This window comes from Mustela putorius, unplaced genomic scaffold (assembly GCF_011764305.1).
Source record: "Mustela putorius furo isolate JIRA1106 unplaced genomic scaffold, ASM1176430v1.1 tig00003853_pilon_pilon_pilon, whole genome shotgun sequence".
Taxonomy (NCBI): domain Eukaryota; kingdom Metazoa; phylum Chordata; class Mammalia; order Carnivora; family Mustelidae; genus Mustela; species Mustela putorius.
The window spans coordinates 16,408,969-16,427,520 of NW_025422005.1; the positions used below are offsets into that span (position 1 = coordinate 16,408,969).

Sequence of the window (18,552 nt, forward strand, 5' to 3'; positions counted from 1 at the left end):
TTTGGGTTCCTGGGGAAAGCGGTGGTTCTGGAAAGCACTCAGAAGGTCAGGGAGAGAGAGAGGCAGGTATTAGAGGCCTGGGCTCCTGAGCTTGCTGTTCATATGCCCTGAGAAAGGCCCTCCATTGCTCTGAGCCTCCATTTCTCAACTGCAGAATAGGGGTGACAAATCCCGAACTCGTGGCATTGTTAAGACAGAGGTGCTCAGGTCAAGTGGGCATCAAATGCCCAATAACTATGTCCAGCTCTTTCCCCCATGACACTGAATGAGAAACTGAGGCACTACGTTTATCCTACCTTTGCAAATACTACTCCTGCTTCTGTCTTTTCACATGCCACCTCTCAGAAAGGCCACACTCCCTAAGGTGACCCCCCCCTCCCGTACACCTGCCTCAGCCCGTGGTGGTCCCCGTCATGGCCATCACAGTCCGTGGACAGCGTTTGTGTTTGTCTGGTGCCTGTCTCCCTCCGTCACTGTCCTAGACCTTCAGCTCCACGAGGGCAGAGCCCCTTCTGCCCCCCGTCTTCCTCGGCTCCCCACTGTTGCATCCCAACTTCAGCACCGCTGGGACTTGGCCGCGTGTGGCGAGTGACTGGGAGGGTCTTTGGAAACATTCCTTCGGACTTTGGCCACAAATCCGAATTGCGTTAAAGAAGCATATTTATTTCCACAAACAAGGTCACTTCCCCTCCCTGGGTCTCTGTTTCCCCAGCTGTAAAATGAGGTGTGAAATGAGAGACTGAACAAGCTTTTCTCTAAAGTCCTTCTAGCCCTGAAGACTCAAAAGTCGGCACAGAAAGCGGGGGAAGGTTGTATTGAATTATATTGCTTATTGGGTTGAAAGAAAAAAGAAAAAAAAAACAGACTCTGCCAGGAAATCTCTCTCACTGTGTCACTTTCTCCGTGAGCCTGGAAAAAACCATCCTGCCCAGGCCCAGGCCTGTGGAGCCCATACTGAAAAAGTCACAGGCTCCTCCTGCCCTGGGCCCAGGCGAAGGGGCCCCCCGAAAGGTGTGTGGTAGCTGCTTCCCCGGGGGGTCCCGGGCTTTGTTGCCTTAACCGAGCACACAGAGCAGGTAAAAAATTCCAGACATGTTCTCCGCTGACAGCTAATTGTGTCCTTTATTAATGACCATGGCTTTCTTGGGGCAGGTGGGAGGAGGGAGGAGGCCCGTCTCAGCCCAGGGGGCTCCCTCAGGTGGAGCTGATGACCACATTTCTGGATTCCATAGAAAGGGAAGTGCTACGTGAGGTGACCCCGAAAATCCACCCCCACCAGCTGAAGAGGGGAGGGGCCTTTCCCGACTTCCCGAGCCCGGGCAGGGGCGGCTGGCTCCAACAACAAGTTGCAGGGCTTATAGAATCTAGCAGACGAGGTTCTGGGTCCTAAGTTGGCCTCTTTGAGCACAGCCAACAAAGTATAGCAGGTGGCCCGAAGGGGACCGGCAAGAGGACGATGGCCTGTGGGCAGCGTGGGAGATGCTCCCCAGCTTTATCCGGCCATCACCCCCCACCCTCATGGCACCGGGACTGGGCCCACCAGGCCCTTCCTCAGTGACCCACAGCACCACCTGTCAATACAGCAGCCAGATGTGCCGGGGGACTAGGGCTGGCCCTGCCAGATGTGTCAAGCTTTCCAACACATCCGGCTTCCCCTCCGGCACATCGTGATTATTATTTAACACTTGCTTTCCCAGCATCTGTGAGTCCCGAGGACTGCAGGCTGGGAGTCTTCAATGTGTCGATCCAGCTTGAGGTCTGCGGGCCTGGAGCTCACTGCTCATCAAAGGGCCTGTTTTCTCAAGGACCCAGTGAGGACCTTTACAAGCCCTCTTGCAGTGATAGCCTAGAGCTGGAGGGAGGGCTTTTATGGAGCTCTCTGTTCCCTGCTCTGTCGTCAGGATCCCGTGTTAGCCTGGGGAGCAAGGCGGGGTGGGCAGCATTAACCCCAATTATAGATGAGGGATGTGAGGCTCAGAGAGGGACATAGTGAAGTAGTAGCTGAGCTAGGATTTGAATCAGGCAGCGGAAACAGCACGTGCAAAGGCCCCGGGGTGAGATGGGCTCCAGAATAGCCAGAGGGCCAGAGTGGAGTAAGACGCAAGAGGAAAAGCAGTAGGAGGTGAGTTCAGAGAGGGGAGGGGGATGCAGTTACATCGAAAAGAATAAAATACCATGGATAAATTTAACCGGAGAGGCAAAGGGGGCTTTGTAGGCTGTTGTTTTTTCACTCTGAGGTGGGAGCTGTTAAAGACCTTTGAGCAGAGGAGCACCACACCGCTGATTCCTGTTCGGCAGAATCCCTCTGGCTGCTATGTTGAGAACAGATTGCAGCCAGAGGCCAGTGGAGAGGTAAGCCGGCAAGGTTGGGAAGTAGGAAACCAGTAATCTGACAGCCTCCACTCCTCTACCCTCTAGCTTCCCTTCCAGCCTGGGCGTCGGGATTCCTGGGCTGTAACCCAGGCTCCATCAGCCGCTAACTGGGCCATGTGACTCGAGGCAAGTCACTGTTGTCCTCTGGGTTGTGCATTCTCTAGTGATAAAATGAGGAGCTTGGACCAGGTCCTCCTGACTTCCGGTGACCCAGACCCCACGTGCCTCCCCAGCCTCGAACTTCATGCTCCAGTGGCCCTGAACTATCTGTAGCTCCCATACACACACCATGCCATCTCACACCTCGGTGCGTGTGCACAGGCTGCCCCCTCCGCCTGCGACACCCTTTGCCACCAGCCCCCCACCCCCCTCCGCATGTGGAGAGCCCGTGTTCTTCAGCAGATCCCAAGCTCATGTGGCATCTCCAGAGTCTTCCCCTGACCCGCCCGCCTTCCTCAGTGACCCTGGGCACTCAGACAGCCCATACCCATCTCCAAGAGACAACAGATGAAGTGGTTGTGGATTCAGAGCTACCTTCCGATCCCAGCTGCATCTCTGAAATGTTATTGAACCTCTGTTTCCTCCTCTGTAAACGAGACATAATTCTATTTCCGATACCCAGGGTCAAGGTGAGGCAGCAGTTTGACCGTTAAGCGTCTAACCCAGTGCTTGGCACAGCGTCGCTGGGTGGGGTCTACGAAGCCAGATTCTAGCTACGAAACATGGCGGGTGGCCCTGGACAGTGTGGCCCCAGATTCCTGCAATGGCCCAGGCCAGGACCCCAGGACAGCCTGCCAGCAGCCTCCCAGCCCAAGGGCATTCCTGTCCACTCGTCCTGTCACCAGCCGCTCCCTCCACTCACCTCCTCTGTCGGGGCCTGGTCAAAGCTGCCTCCCGGCAGCCACTCAGCACTTGAAAATGTCCTTAATTGCTTCACCAGAGTGGGGAGTCACCCTGCAGGCAGATAATTAAAAAGTTCAGAGCTTGATTAATTGGGAGGAAATTGGAGGAATGGGGCAGCCTGCGGGGCGTGCGGGAGCTCTCAGCCCCTGCATGGGGACAGCACGAAGGGAGGCAGACCAGAGCCGGGACCCGGGCCTACGCTGGGACCCAGCGGCTGGACACACCAGGTGTGAATCCTGCCTGCGCTGGTTGTGGGGTTCAAGGCTGGTTTCCCAGGAGACGGTGAGCACCACCCTGCCCCACACACCACACGAATACAGCTGGGGTATAGCCATCAAAAGACCCAATGGTCAGGAAAGTTCTGGTGTCTCTAGCCTTGGGCCTGAGGCACCTACAGGCCTTGTAGCCTGTCATTCAGGGAGGTGTCCCAGAGGGCCTGCCTGGCAGTGAACCGGGCGGGCATGGCGGCTGCCCTATGATGCTCATAGTTGGTCAGATGGAAAGGGCGGAGTGGGAGGTAGAGACAGGTGTCAGCCAAGTGCCAAGAAGGGTGAAGGTGAGATGGCTTGAGCCCCTATTTCTGGGGGTGGAGGGAGGAGTTCTGGGGCCTCTGATGTGGTCTGGGGGCTCCAAAGGCCTAGAACCAAGTCTCCGGTCCACACACTGGCTGAGTGACCTTCAACCTAAGATTCCATATTTCTGAGCGTCGATCAGTCAATCAACACACACATTCTGAGGCCTCCTGTCCATCACGTCTCAGCCGCTGGGGCTGGGAGGTTCTAGACATCGCCGGTACCTGCTGTCCCCAGGCTTACAGCCAAGTGCAGGAGGCAGACACTCAGAACCGTGTAATCACGCTGTGGGAGAGGCAGAACACAGGTGCTTCGGGAGCACAGGCAAGAGGCCCCAAACCAGGTCGGGGATGGCATCCCAGGAGAAGGTCAAAAGGTGATTTGGGCGGAGCCGAGATTGGAAGGATAAAAAAGGAGCAAGCCAGGCTGGCACTGGGACAGAGGGAACTGCCTGAGCAAAGGCCCAGAGATGGGAGATGGAACCCAGCTGGTGGGGGAGCCGGAACCTACCTCCTGCGGCCGGGCCCAGGCTGCCGCTCGGAGGTTCTGAGGGCACAGGCTGGCAAGGTGGTCCGTAGAGGAGAGGCCAAAGAAGGCTGGGCTTGCCACAGGCACCAGGGAGCCGTGGAAGTGTCTTTGAGCTGAGAAGAAAACGCCACAGATGGCCGGTGTGGTGACTGGCTTTGGGAGGCCCTGGGATCCCCCCTCAGGCAAAGGGGAGACGTGTTAACACAGTTCCTGCCGCTGCCTTCTGACTTCTGTAGTTCTGCCAGCTGTTGGCAAGGATCCACAGAGCCTGGGACCCGTCAGGGGCAGGCAGGGGTAGCCTGGGCATGTGAGGGAAGTCGGGGGGTGGCGAGATGACTGACATCCCCTGGGTGGTCCCAGCAGGAGCGACCACAGCAGGGGAATGAGCCTGAGGCACTCGCTGGACTTAACCTGGCCAAGCAGGGCCCCCCCCTTCTCAGGGGAGGAGCGAGGGAGAACCATGGAAAGACGGTTGTGGTGGGGGGGGCGGTTGGGGGGGGCACCCTTCGTCCAGTTAGAACACCAAGGGCTTCGGAGGCAGGAGGTAGAAAGAACATAGACTGTGGGAGCACAGGCTCTGTGCGACTTTGGACAAGGCATCCCTCTCTATGAGCCTCAGTTTCCTCATCTCTAAAATGGGGACGATGCCTCCTGCTACACAGGGAGATGGTGAGGACTGAGTGAGGTTATGCGCAAGGGAAGCTGCTGGCCCAGCACCGGCCAGGCTCATGGCAGGTACCCAGTGATCAGAAGCTCCTCTCGGCCCAGAAGCTTGCCACCTGCTTCCAGCATGTCTGTGCCCATGATACAGAGCCTCAGGCACCCTGGCCAGCTCTGACCAGGGCAACTGACTCCATGGGTTTAACTTCAGCAGCAAAAGCAGGAAGCATGAGAACTGCAAAAGTCACTTTGCATGAGGAAGGCCCCCCAACCCCTTTTGCTCAGCCCAGATGTACTCACAGTGCAAAGCCCTAAAAATAAACAAATCAGTTTACCCACAACTCAACCAGAACATAGGACTCAGGGTTGGATGCTTGGATCCACGGCCAGAGTCTCACAGGTGGCAGAGGCCTTAGAGATGGTCCAGCCATACCCAGAGTGGTTAGGAAGGGGTATGGGCTCCCAGAGCAAAGAGAGCAGGGAGCCTCAGGGGCAGCCGAGCCCAGCCTCCCCTCTCTCGTTCCAGGACTCTTCTCTATCCCCTCAAACTCCTCTCCCCAGCCCAAACCCAGAACGTCCTGGAGACCCTGAGGCAGGAAAGTGAGCCAGCTGCTCATCAAACAGGGCAGAGCTAGCCAGGAACCCACTCCCTCCAGTCCCAGTGGCCAGCAGTCAGGCCCGGCTAAAGGAAGGTGCCCAGCCCCCTGCTCAGTCAGCCTCATTCAGCCAAGGCCCGGGCCTTTGTCTCTATGTCACAGTGCCTGACACATAATTGGGTCTTAATAACTTGCCTATTGGATAAATTCGTAACTCACCAGCTCTCCAACTGGACCCACGCGCCTGGAGGCAAGGACCACAGCTTCCCTGTCTCTGCATCCCCAGGGCTTAGCACACAGCAAGTGGCGGGCCCGGAGTGAACGGAGATAGTACAGCAGACACCTGTGCCGTGTTCACTGTCACCCAGGCAGGTGCGGATGCACATGCTTTCTCTAGATTAACTCATGCAATCCTCCCTCCAAATAGAGGGTCAGGGTGATCCTTCTCCCTGTTCCACAGACAAGGGAACTGAGCGCGAGGGACCTCGCCCCGGTCACACTGTTAGCAGGCCTGGGATTCAGCCCTGGCAGCCAGCTCCGCGGTCTACACCCAGGTCCAGTTCCATGGGACATCCTGCTCAGGTTTCCAGGAGCTAGATGGTGAGCCCACCTCTGCCCAGACAGAGCACCCGGCTCCACAGGACCCCCAGGAAGCCAGAGAAGCTCCTTCCTCCCCCACCAAGGCTGGCACACGGAGCCTGAAAGCAGTGGACTCCGCTGTGCCCTCAATGGTTTGGGGATTAAAGCCGCGTCTCTGGGAAGAGAGTGAGGAACCCGGTGGCAGGCCTGCCAAGGAGGCTGCAAAGATCACCCAGTGCCAATTAGCGGCCCCGCCGTGCCAGGTCCAGATGGAGCCCTGCCTCGACCTGACTCAGGGCTCACTCGGTCAATTATCACCTATCCCCGGAGCCCAGGGGGCAGGTGGGGAGAAAATCTGTTTCCCCCTAATCCTCCTCCCTCTCCCGGCCGGCTGCCATCCCTGCCTTGGGTTGCCTGGCCAAGGGCTCTGGGCGTCTGCAGAAGGCGCGTGCTGGCTGCCCGCTTCAGTCCCAAGGCCTGTGTTTGGGGGGTCAGGCTTTGCGTCTGTCTTGCTGAGTGACACAGCAAGCCCCGTCCCCTCGTAGGCCTGACGACAGGGTCTCTAGTACTGACCCTCAAGTCACTCGATGATTTCTACGTCCAAGAGTGCCTGGGAACGAGGCCTTTGGAATCACAAAGACTTGGAGTCAAACCTCAGCTCTACCATTTAGTAGCTCTGTGACCTTGGTACGGTCATTTTGCCCCCTCAGGGCCTCAGTTTTCTCATCTGTAAGATGGTGGGGGTGGTGATAATGGCACCACTTCGGTGGATAGTCACATAGATTTCATGAGAGAATCCATGCAAGTCACCTGCCCGGGCTCGGCCCCGGGAGAGCCCATGACCCCTGGGAATTTGGATTGTCCTTGCCAGCTTGACGAATAATAACAGCTGACATTTACATAGTGCCTGCTGTGTGTTCTGTGTGCAGATCAGCCGATCAGACCCACAGCCCCGGCCTTTGAGTCCCTCACTATCCACTTGGGGAGACAGACCTGCCTTCATTTAGCAAACCGAGCTGACTGAGCACCTACGATGTGCCACACCTTGCACTAGGGGCTAGAGAAGTGGGGATGAAAGACCCAGCCCCCTCCCCCAGGAGGGTTCCCCCACCAGTGGGCAGCACAGAGATGAGTCACAGAAGGGTTAGGTCCATGGTAGGATGAAGCCAGTTGGCTCCAGCTTGGCTGACAAGAGCCAACTAGGCTCATCTCTTCCCAACTCAGTGGTCAGTTAGGTCAGATGGGCAGCTTGAAATTTGCCCTGGGAGCCTTGATGCCACAGAAATTGGCAAACAGAACAAATCAGGGCTCCCCCCCCATCCCCGCTGTAGATAGCTGTGGGCCAGCACAAGGCTGCCCAGAGTGTGTGTCTAGGGTACTGAGTGGAGGTCGGAGGCGTCTGCTGTAGCTGGTGGAGGCGGGCCTCCCCGAGGCATCCACGTCAGACCCCATCCCAGGGGGCGGCTTGATGGGGAGAAGGGCATTCAGGCAAAGGGACCTGTGTGTGTGTGTGTGTCTGTGTGTGTGTGTGTGTGTGTGTGCGCACGCGCGCACGTGTGGCCAGGGCATCTAGGGAACCGTGAACTGGTGAAAGGTGACAGATAGGGCCAGAGACATGTACCAGAGGCTTACTAGAGACTGAGGCCATTTCTGGGACACGGGACTTCCAGTCTGAAAAGTAAGATGTGTTGTCACCATAGTAGGCAGTCTCCTGGGATGACCTGTGGGGAGTGAGGACGAGAGGTAACTGGATCTGAGCAGCTCTGCAGCCTGATGAAACTGACATGGTCATGGTCATGGCCAGTGACATGACATGGCAATCACTGGCCACACGTTTTCTTAGGACACCTATAAGGGGCATATTCGTTCATCCAACGAGTGTGTGTATTGAGCACCTACTATGGTCCCATCAATCTGCCAGGAGTGAGGGAACCAGTGAGAGCCACACCAGCCTGGTTCCTCTTCCCCTTTGAAGGCACTTCTACGGGAAGGGGAAAGATAGCACGCACATTGATAAGCTCCTTTCTAAGATAATTACAGCTTGTGACAAGGGGCAACAAAGGAAACAGAGGCTGAGACCGAGTCGTGAGAGAATCCCTCTGACCAGGGTGGTCAGGGAGGGCCTTTCTAGGAGGTGACATTTAACCGGGGGCCTAATAGAAGAAGACCAGCCATGGAAGCAGGGACAGCGCTCTTGCCCACCAGGGGCTGGAGCACATTTGAGCGAAGGGAATGTCCAGTGGCGACAGGAAGACCACGGAGCCAGTCTGGCAGGCCTCGTGGGCCAGGCCTCGTGTGGGGTAGTTCTCAGGGCAGTGAAGAGCCCCAGATGAGTGTAAAATAAGTGGAGTGTGGTGAGTCTGATTCATTCTAATCACAGCTCCCCGGAAACCATGGGGGATTGGTGGGGAGGTCAAGTGGGGCAGGGAGACCCACACAGAGACCCTGGCCGCACCCACATCTTGGAAGTGTCATCAGCCCCTTTTCCAGAGGTGGGGTCCGAGGCTCAGGGAAGGCACCTGCCAGAGGGACAGCTGCTAGTTCTGTTCACTTCCCTGTTCTGTGCCTGAAACCCAGCCGTTGGCAGGACTGGATGCCCTCCCAGCTGAAAAATCAGAGCAGCGTGGTCCCTGGGGCACTGGGTGCTGAGAGCAGGCAGCTGCTCCAGACTGTTCTGGGGGCGAAGAGGTGGCCAGCCAAAGCGGAGGCCCCTCACACCCCACAATCACACGGGATACCTGGGATCAGAATCGGCCTCTGCTGCCAAAGAGCCATGTGTGTCTGGTCCTCTCTGGCCTCTGTTTCCTCAAATGTTGCACAAGGTGGTGACCTGGACACTCTTCCAGCTCCTCACCCACCGGGTACCCGGCATCCTGCTGGGAACTGAACGTACAGCCAGGCACTTACAGATTCACGAGTAAGTAATTAAAATAGGCACCTGGATGGTGGCTTAGGGAAGGCTTCCTGGAGGAGGTGGTACCTGCACCAAGTCTTAAAGTGTCGTAGGAGTTTGATGACAACAGGAGTGAGGACAGGACGGACAGAGGAGCTGGACCTGGGCAGGGACCATACGTAGTTGACAGTGTGGAGCAGCAGAGATGAGGCTGGGCGTGGTGGGCACTGGGAGAGGGGCAGGCGCCCGCGCTGGGGTTCTGGAGATCTTGAGGCGTTTGGAGCGCTGTTGCAGATTTTTTTAAAACAGCTGTTGTATTGTGACATCGCTCACGTTCTATAGAATTCAGCTATTTAAGTTGTACAGTTCAGTGATTTTTAGTGTATGCCCAGAATTGCAACCATGACCACAATTTTAGAACACGTTCATCACCTCAAAAAGAAACCCTGTTACCCATTAGCTGTCACCCCCCCCATTCTCTGCTCTCCCCGGTCCTTGGCAATCACTAACCTGCTCCTGTCTGTATCGACGGCTCTGCTGGACACTGTTCTATAAATGGAAGCACACACTGTGTAGCCTTTTGTGTCTGGCTTCTTTCATAAGCACAATGTCGTCGAGGTTCATCCATGTTGTGGCACGTAGCCCTACTTTATTCCTTTTTATGGCCGAATAATATTCCATTGTGTGCCATTGTGGGTTTTTTAGTGACACAGAAAGGTGTGTGCTTTAGAAAGCTGGCTGGGGCGGGGGGGATGGGTAGGAGGAGGCGAGGTGGTCACGCAAGGCTAAGGAGTCCGTAGGAAGAGCTTTCTGGATGCCCACAGGCGTAGAACCGCGGTGGGGAAGAGCCAGAATGGGGTACAGCTAGGGGAAGGGGGGGAAGACCTGGTCATTGGCAGCCGGGGGGGAGGGTAGGGAGGAGGTATCCGGGGTTCCTGGTGACTGGGTGGAGAATGATCTCGTCTTCCCCGATGAAAGATTGGTTTTGGGGGAGCAAATCTCGAAATCTTGATCTCGATAGATCGAGAAAACATAGATGCCCAGGGAGAGGGTGGAGGGTGGCCAGCAGCACATCTAATGAGGGAAGGCTTCTGGAGGAGGTAGCCTGAGGAGTCTGAGATGGGGCCAAGACATGGTGACAGGAGAGGACAGCCAGGAAGGAGGCCCAGATGGAGGGGCTGGCACGGCACAGAGGGCAGAGTAGACAGCCACCCACTAGCCGGGCCCAGGGAATTGCCAGCAAATGGAAGAAATGAGCTAAGCTGGGCAGGCTTTCCCTGAAAGGGAGCCAGGGGGCTCCTGATCTTAGAACCAAAACCTTTTGGCATCTATTAGGATGATCCTAGATCCCCACAGGAGCCCTGTACCCCCATCCTACAGGTGAACCAACTGAGGCACAGAGATTATCTGTGCACAGAGATCATCTCAGCACTCATGGACCATTGACAAGAACGCAGGTTGCACAGGGCCATGTAGTGTGGTGGTTAGGGAAGCCTCGAGGGTCAGACCACCCGAGACGGAGCCACTGTAAGCTCATATCCTAGCAAATGACTTCCATCTCTGTGCCTTTACGCCCCCCGTCTGAAAAGGGGAGCAATAACCTTCCCTCCGTCACAGGGCTGGGTAAGGACTAGGTGGGTCACTAGGGGTCAAGTCCTTAGAAAGGTGCCAGGATTTCATACAAACTCAGTTAAGTGTTGGCGGTTTCATATTTACACTCTGGAGCCCTGGTTTTCCCATCTGAGCAGTGGAAGGCTTCATAAGCCCCCAGAGGGCTCGTCGCCATCCTCCTTGGCATCCTGAGAGCCTGGGTGGTTAGTCCTGACCCTGCTCTTACCGCTAGTTCCTTAAGGACGGGACTGGAGCTGGATCCGAGATCCCCACGGGGTCTGGGAAGGGGGCATCAGCTAGTGTCTTTGTCAAGTTGGCTGCCGCGTTCTGGAAGCCGCCTCCAAAACGTGGGTAAACTAAAGGCACCAGGGTGTAGGTACTGAGGGGGGAAATGTCCAGGGTGTAGGTACTGAGTACTTGTTTTATCCAGCAAGCCCTGAGATTATGACTGTAGCCTCTCCCCACCCCATGCCAGACACCATCCCTCGCGTGGACTCCTCGTGGCCACTTTATGGTTAGATGCTGTCAGCCCAGTGAGAAAACGTCAGCCCAGAGAGGTTGAACTACTTGTCTGAGGTCACCCAGCAGCCTGGTATTTGAACCGGATACAGTTCAGTAATGCCAGGAACTGTTCTAGGCACTTTTGCCTAAATTTAACCAACATAATCCTCGCAACAACTGGAGATAAATACTATTGTCCCCATCTTGCAGATGAGGAAATAGCTCTCGCGACTGGCCTGAGGTCACACGCTGGCACAGGCAGAGCTGGGACCTGCCAAGCCGCTGGCGCACTAACCAGCAGTCTTCACTGCCTTTCTGCTGTCGTGGTCCCCAAAGCCCAAGCCCTTCCCACGTTAGCGAGCAGCTTCAAGATGTGTGCTGAGTGCCGACCAGGCTCTGCGCTGGGGACAGGGGAAGGAACTGTGAATCAGACACGCCTCCCATCCCGAGGGGGCCATGAGCATGGCCAGGGGACCCCCCGAATGAATAATTGTGGCAGGGGAGTAAAGCTTTCTGACCTCGAGTCATGTAAGCACCAAGGAGGGCGGGGGTCTCTGAGGCTGAAGCTGGTAGAGGGGCCAAGGGGAGGGCCGTTTGCTGATTTGAACGTGGAGGATAAGCTTAAAGACCGGGCCTAGAAAAATGATTTAGGGAAATTGATGTTCGCCATTTACATGGGAGGAGATGGGCGCTCCGAGGGATGGTGTCGCTTGCCAGAGGTGACACAGGCCTGGAATGTGATCCAGGCAAGCGCCCCTGGCCTGTACTTTCTTGAGCCGCCTTCGACCCCTACGAGGAACTTGCCTGTTGCAAAGCTCTTCCCTGTCTGCCTTCTCACTTACCCCTTATGTGATCTCCCCTCCCCAGGCTCCACAGCAGTGCTGGGATGATGAACCCCAGGAAGCAAAAGAAACAGAGGCCAGGAAAAGTGCAGGGCCTGGACCCCGGGTCTCCTGATGCCCAGCCCAGGGCTAGGGTAGTGTGGATTTGCACACAGGTCTGGCCATTGTTTGTAGAACCTAAGCCCTGAGCTTCAGGGCCTGAACCCACATCCTGAGCACCCTGCCAGAGCAGGGAAGAAGGCCAAAGCCCCTGGAACAGCCCAGATTGCCCAATGCCCCATCAAGTGCAAACACTTCCCTCCGCAGGCTGTCCCTGGTACTGCAGGCTCCCTTTGGTGGAATAAATTGCTCCAACCCCTTCTGTAATAACAGCCACTCTTCACTGGGCACCCTATACTGTGCCAGACCTCTTGCCATGTGCCTTACACACGGGACCAAATTCCCCCAGTGGCCTTCAGAAATGGGTCTTAGGATCATAATTTTACAAATAAGGAAACTGATTCTAAGCATGGTTTAGCCGGCCTGTCTATGGCCCCACAGCTAGCCCAAGGCCAAGCTGGAGCTCCAACCCAGGTCTACTTCCAAAGAGTGTTCTTTTCTGCTGTACTCCATCATGTTTCTATGTGGCCTGCGCTGTGCTAGGACTTTTCTAACGTAATCATCACGATCCTCTGGACGCTGGGGATCTAGTTACAAGAATCAGGACTCAGTCAGCCATCAGTGAGCAAGACTGGGCCCTGGTTCCTGCCCCAGACTTCTTCAGGGTCTTCAGAATAAGTCAGGAATGACCTTAGAAGCAGTGTCACAGCCAGCCTGGGAAAGGGGAAGAGGGATTGTTAGTGGCCTCTGATGAAGCCATAGACAGCTTCAGAGACAAGAAACCAGGCAGCCTGGAACCTTCTGGGCACAGATAGGACTGCCCTGTTGGAGCCTGGAGACCCTCAAGAGCCTTAGGAGATGGGAATTCCCAGCAGCTGCATGGCCCCTCCGTGATGCCGTGCAACCCCTCGGAGAGACCACACGGTCTCCCCATGCCTTGTGGCCCCCGACTCCTCATCTGGATTCCCCAGACTCTCCTTGTCTTTTCTCCCAGGTTGCCCATCTGGAACCTTCAAAGCCAACCAGGGGGACGAGGCCTGCACGCACTGTCCCATCAACAGCCGGACCACCTCGGAGGGGGCGACCAACTGTGTGTGCCGGAACGGCTACTACCGAGCCGACCTGGACCCCCTCGACATGCCGTGTACAAGTACGCTCGGGGCCCCGGGAGTGTGCGAGGGCCCCCTGCGTCCCGAGCCCCGCTACGGAAAGCTCGGAGCAGGGGGTGGGCCGGCGGCGGCCTGGCTCCAGCCAGCCTCTCCTGCTCGGGGAGCGGCCAGGCACCTGGCGGGAGGGGAAATGAAAAACTGGTTGGAAAGGGACCATCCTGGGGTCCTCGTGCTGCCAACGCACAGCGACCGTGGAGCTGGCATCTGGCTCCGTCCCTCCTCCTGCCAGTTGCGTGGAGCATGAAGTCAAGGTCTCGATTCACAAAGGGACGGAGTGGGAGGCTTGGCAGAAGGAGAACCAACACAGGTGGTGTCTGTGACAGAAAAGGCTGCCCAGTGTTCTAACCTGGCAGCGGCCGCCTGAATCTCAGGCCAAGGTTCTCTAAGAAAGGAGTGACGAGGAGGGCGATCTTACCACCCCTGTACAGACAGGAACAGAATTCAGCTGCAAGCTCCAGAGAGCCGACCCCAGTGACTTAAACCATAGGACTTTATTCTCTCACATAGCAGAACCCCAAAGATAGGCAGTACTGGAGATTGTGGCAAATCCACGGAGTTCTCTGGGATCTGGCTCGCTCTTTCTGGGCTGCCATCCTCCGTGTGAGGTTCCTACGCTTTGGGGTTGCTGCATAGTCCAACATTGCTGCTGAAGCTCCGGCCATCACATACCTTCTAGAAAGAGGAAGAAGGAAAGGGACAAAGGAACATTTTATAACAGTCTCCTTTTAAGAAAAAGTCCTGACCGACAACTTCTACAGTGTGTCAGTGGCCAGCCCTTCCTCACAGGAGGCTAGGAAATTAGCCTTCTAGCTGGACATCTTGCCACCCTGAATAAAATTGGGTTCTGTTGAAGGAAAGAAGGGGAAAGAGATCTCGGGTGGGTATGCCCCCCAACACATGAAGACCAGCCCTTGTAACAGACACCAAGGAGGCTGGAGGCCAGGGGGAGAGTGTTAAGCAGATGTGCAGCATGATGAGAGTTATATTCTAGAAGCATCCCACAGGGGGACGGAGGGGAGAAGGGATTTGATGGAAACCTTGGGGGCCCTGGGCTAAAGCCAGGGCAGGGGGCAGAGAGCCGTCTCCTGGGAACGGACCTCCTTAGCCCCCACTGACCAACACCTCTCCCCACCTGCAGCCATTCCCTCCGCGCCCCAGGCGGTGATCTCCAGTGTCAACGAGACCTCCCTCATGCTGGAGTGGACCCCGCCCCGCGACTCAGGGGGCCGCGAGGACCTGGTCTACAACATCATCTGCAAGAGCTGTGGCTCGGGCCGTGGTGCCTGCACGCGCTGTGGGGACAACGTGCAGTATGCGCCGCGCCAGCTGGGCCTGACCGAGCCGCGCATCTACATCAGCGACTTGCTGGCGCACACGCAGTACACCTTCGAGATCCAGGCCGTGAACGGCGTCACCGACCAGAGCCCCTTCTCACCTCAGTTCGCCTCCGTGAACATCACCACCAATCAGGCGGGTAAGCGCTTCAGATGCCCGCTAAGGGGGAGCAGGGCCGTGAACCCGAACGGGTACCCTGCCGGCCCCGGTCAGGGCCTCCGTCCCCTCTGTGGAGTGGCTCCTGCTGCTCCGAGGCTGCGCTCGCCTGGGAGAGGACGCGTTACCCCTGCCTTGACGTGCGGTCATAGCAATTGCTGTTATTTGGCGAACATGCGCTGTTGAAGGCTCCCTCTGACAGGGGTGAGCAGTCCAGGCCTGTGGGCAGGTCGGATCCACTTGGAGACGCGGGGACCCAGGTTCTTCCGTTGGCGTCAGCCACCCTGAGGCACCAGGTGTGTCTGTCTGCAGGAAGGTGGGAGAGAGAGGGCCCAGGGAAGCAGGAGTGGAACCCATCCCTTCTGTGCATGGTCCCCTGGAAAGAACCTGGTCATGTGACCTTGCCAGGCCACAAAGGAGACTGGGCCATGTGGTCCTCTCCAGGTGGCGGTGGGGAGATGGTCAGTAGATATCCAGCAGTTTCCATAGACGCCTTCTGGGAGCCTTCAGCCCAACCCAGTCCCGCTCCAACAAGTTTTTCTCCCTCAGCTCATCTTTCCTCGTCCTTTCTGGTACGTTACACTGCCCTCCATCTTCTGCCTGCTTCCTTCATGGCAAATAAAGTTGCCAAACATCGCAGTCTCACTACTACTGTCATCCCTCTTCAGTCACACCTCTTAGGCTTCTGACCCCTTCTGTCCAGCGAGGCCACCATCCCCTGGGTCTCCTGTGACACTTCCCAGGCTCATCCCCAACCAAGGGCCACGAGATTTTCGAGGACCTCATGGTACCTGTGGAGTGTGCCCCTCAGTTATTCACTCAACAACCCTTGGCAAGCCCCTGCTGTGGGCATGGTCTGGACCCTGTCCAAGGAAGAGCCAAGGGAGGCCAGACTCCAGGAGAGAGGGTGAGTGGGCTACCCACCTCGTCTTTCAGATGTCAAGTGGGGCCCATACCATAAGTGCTCAGGGGATTCAGAGACAGAAGTCTAGGAAGGCTTCCTGGAGGAAGCAGGATTTGGCCTGAAGTTTAAAGGACCAATGAAATGTTTATGGGAGTAGTAGAAAGAAATGTCTTTTGAGAGTGAGAAAGCATGTGAACAAGGAAATGGAAAGAGAGGGGCCAACCAGCTACACCTGGTTGAGGGGTGCTATCTATACATGATCTCATTGCATACTCCTGGCCTCCTTGAGTAGGAGGCATCCATGTCCCCATTTTACAGATGATGCTCAGAAAAGTTGAGTCACAAAGCAGGAAGGGTAAGGGACAGGAATTAACCAGGTCTACCAGATTCCAATGCTTGGGTGCAATCCAGCATATGTTCAAGGAACCTTGAGGTGAGACTGTGGGTCTGATGGTACGTGTGAGTGAGCTCATTCATAAGAATGTGTGGGTGTGTCACTCTATGTGTTTGGGTGACCATGTGTTTATGATTGGGATCGCATGTTCTGTGGCCATGTGGCTTCTTATTTATAAATGCATTCAAGAGCATGGGTGTGTCTGAAGCCGAGGGGCTTGGAACGGGATGTGTTGGAGCATGAATTTGTGTGTCTGAACGTGGCCCTGCCTGTCCATGTGTTTGTGTACGAGAAGGAGTGTGGTTTTGTTCCCGAGTGTTTGCGGTATTGCTGTGGCGGAGAGGACATAGTTGTGAGCGTGTGCCTGCTGTTCCTGCAGGGTCGTGGGTGCGTTTAAGCCTCCGCTCAGAGTGAGGTCCAGAAGGAGTTGACTCAAGGCAGGCAATGCGAGAGAACCCTCCGAAGCCAACAGCTGTTGGCAAAGACACCTAACAGATTACGAAGCCTCAGCTGGGAGGCTCTCCAGCTTGCCAGGGCCCTGAGGTAGGGAAGCCTAGGCTTCCAAGTCCTCTCCCAGGCTCTCGGGGAAAGGGGGAGGTGGGAGTTCTTTCTCTGGCTCTAGGGACCTCTTCTGCACCCATGTAGAAGTCCTGGGGGTAGAACTGTTTACTCAAGAAGCCTCAGCTTATTAGCAGCACGGGGTAGAATCTGGGCTGCTTGACAAGCTGTACCCTTCCTTTCTAGAGCTGGATATTCCCAGAGAATAAAGATGAGGCAGAGTGGAAGTGAGGGGCTTCCAGAAAGAAAAGTATGGGGTGTGGGGGAAGCCTCCGGATTGAAAGACAGAAGCAACAAAAAACAAGCACTGGATTCAGATCTGGGTTTGAATTCGAACTTTGCCATTCATTTGCTGTGGGACCTCAGTGTATCAGTCAGTTATCACTACGATGATGCTGCATAACAAAACCACCCCAAACCTTAGTAGTTTACAACAATAAATATTTATTTTCTCACTCACTCATCTGTGGGGCAGCTAAGGTTTAGCTAATCTGCAGCAGGGCTCGCTGAGCTGGGCAGGACTCCAGAATGTGGGTTGGCTTCAGTCTGTTCCACATGTCTCCCATTCCCCTTGGACCCGCCGCCACCCAGGCTGGTTTCTGTCATGGTGAATGTTGGGAGCGCCAGCAACTGCGCCAAGCCATGACACACAAACACTTCTCTCTAATGCCTGTGGCGCAGTCACACACAGCAAATGAACCCTGCAGAGTGACTTGGCAAGGGGTGTCGGTACACAATCCTGTTCCAAGAGGCGAAACCGAGAAAAGTGATCCAACCCATCACACTCATGGAAAGCACTGCCTCCCTCAGGGCCTCAATTTTTCCACCACACTGTGCATCAGAACCCTGTGAGAGCTTCTCCAGAACATAGGTTCCTGGACCCCGCCCCAGACCTATGGAATCCGAATTCCAGGAGTGGACCCTGGGCATCTGCATGTTTAATGAGGGGCCCAAGTGTTTCTTACTATTGGACAGATTTTGGAAACTCGGATCTAAGCCTGTGTATGCCCTTAAAGCCCTGAGGCTTTCTGGGTCATAAATACCCTTTCTCCCTCCTCTTTGTTTCAAGCCCCTAGATAAGCTAACTCTTTCTCAGATGGTCAGAGCCCAGCTGGGGACCATGCAACCTCACCATGCCCTCACCCTTTACCAGATGAGGAAACAGAGGCCCAGAGAGGTAGAGTCACCACTAAGTGTTCTCAACTGGGATTTAAACCCAGCACTATGGGACTGTAAGTCTACACTGGAGAAGAGGCGGATCTTGCCCTTGACACTTTATGCCCTCATTGGGAAGATGAGACACAACACAGCATCTACAATGCTGTGGCATAAATGAGGGCCCAAGGAGGTAGAAGGGAGGGGAGAGAGATCACAAGCAGAAGAGATCCTTACTTCCTGGAGAATGGGAGAATGGCAAATCTTGGAAGGCTTCCTGGAAGAAGAAGTATTTGAGTTTAACTCTGGAGAATGGAGACACTTATAAGAGACAGAGATGGATGGAATCGTGCAGAGAGAAAGGTGTCCCAGGGGAGGGAAGTGCAGGAGGCAGGCTGGAGGGCGAGCTCTTTCTGTACTTCCTGAGCACAAGGTGCCTTCACACATGGTCCCTCTAGCTGGATTGCTTTTCTCTGTACCATTTTTTCAGACCTTAGCTCATCGTTACTGACCTTCTTCACCTGATCACCCCACACACACACCATGGCCCTCAAGCCTCCCTGGTTGGGATTTTAGCCTTATGTCTTTGATCCTGTCCTTCCCGTCTGTCTCCCCCGCCATCAGCATGTGGTGGTACACAATGGGTCTGCTTTTCCTTACTTACCACGGTTTTCCCGGCACCTGGCCAGGGGCGCACCACAGCAAATGCTCAGTGAACATTTGC

The 18,552-nt window shown here is 55.7% G+C and overlaps 1 protein-coding gene and 1 long non-coding RNA gene across 5 annotated transcripts in view; one reads left to right on the top strand and one right to left on the bottom strand.

Annotated features, from left to right (window-relative positions):
* The window catches only part of EPHB2 (EPH receptor B2), a 183,409-nt gene that overhangs the window by 125,624 nt on the left and 39,233 nt on the right, over positions 1-18,552 (top strand). For all 3 annotated transcript variants that reach the window (XM_045063934.1, XM_045063932.1, XM_045063933.1), the window contains exons 4-5: positions 13,152-13,307; positions 14,465-14,800. In XM_045063934.1, the coding sequence (XP_044919869.1) occupies positions 13,152-13,307; positions 14,465-14,800 (492 nt within the window). The remainder of the gene's footprint in view (positions 1-13,151; positions 13,308-14,464; positions 14,801-18,552) is intronic.
* On the bottom strand, positions 1,105-9,385 carry LOC106004107. Of its 2 annotated transcripts, XR_006601684.1 has the most exons (5): positions 8,950-9,137; positions 7,844-7,932; positions 4,359-4,489; positions 3,236-3,327; positions 1,105-1,915 (listed from the first exon to the last, which is right to left on the bottom strand). It is a non-coding gene; the product is annotated as an uncharacterized LOC106004107 (long non-coding RNA). The 2 variants fall into 2 exon arrangements; XR_001176971.2 differs by lacking the exons at positions 7,844-7,932; positions 8,950-9,137 and adding an exon at positions 9,150-9,385.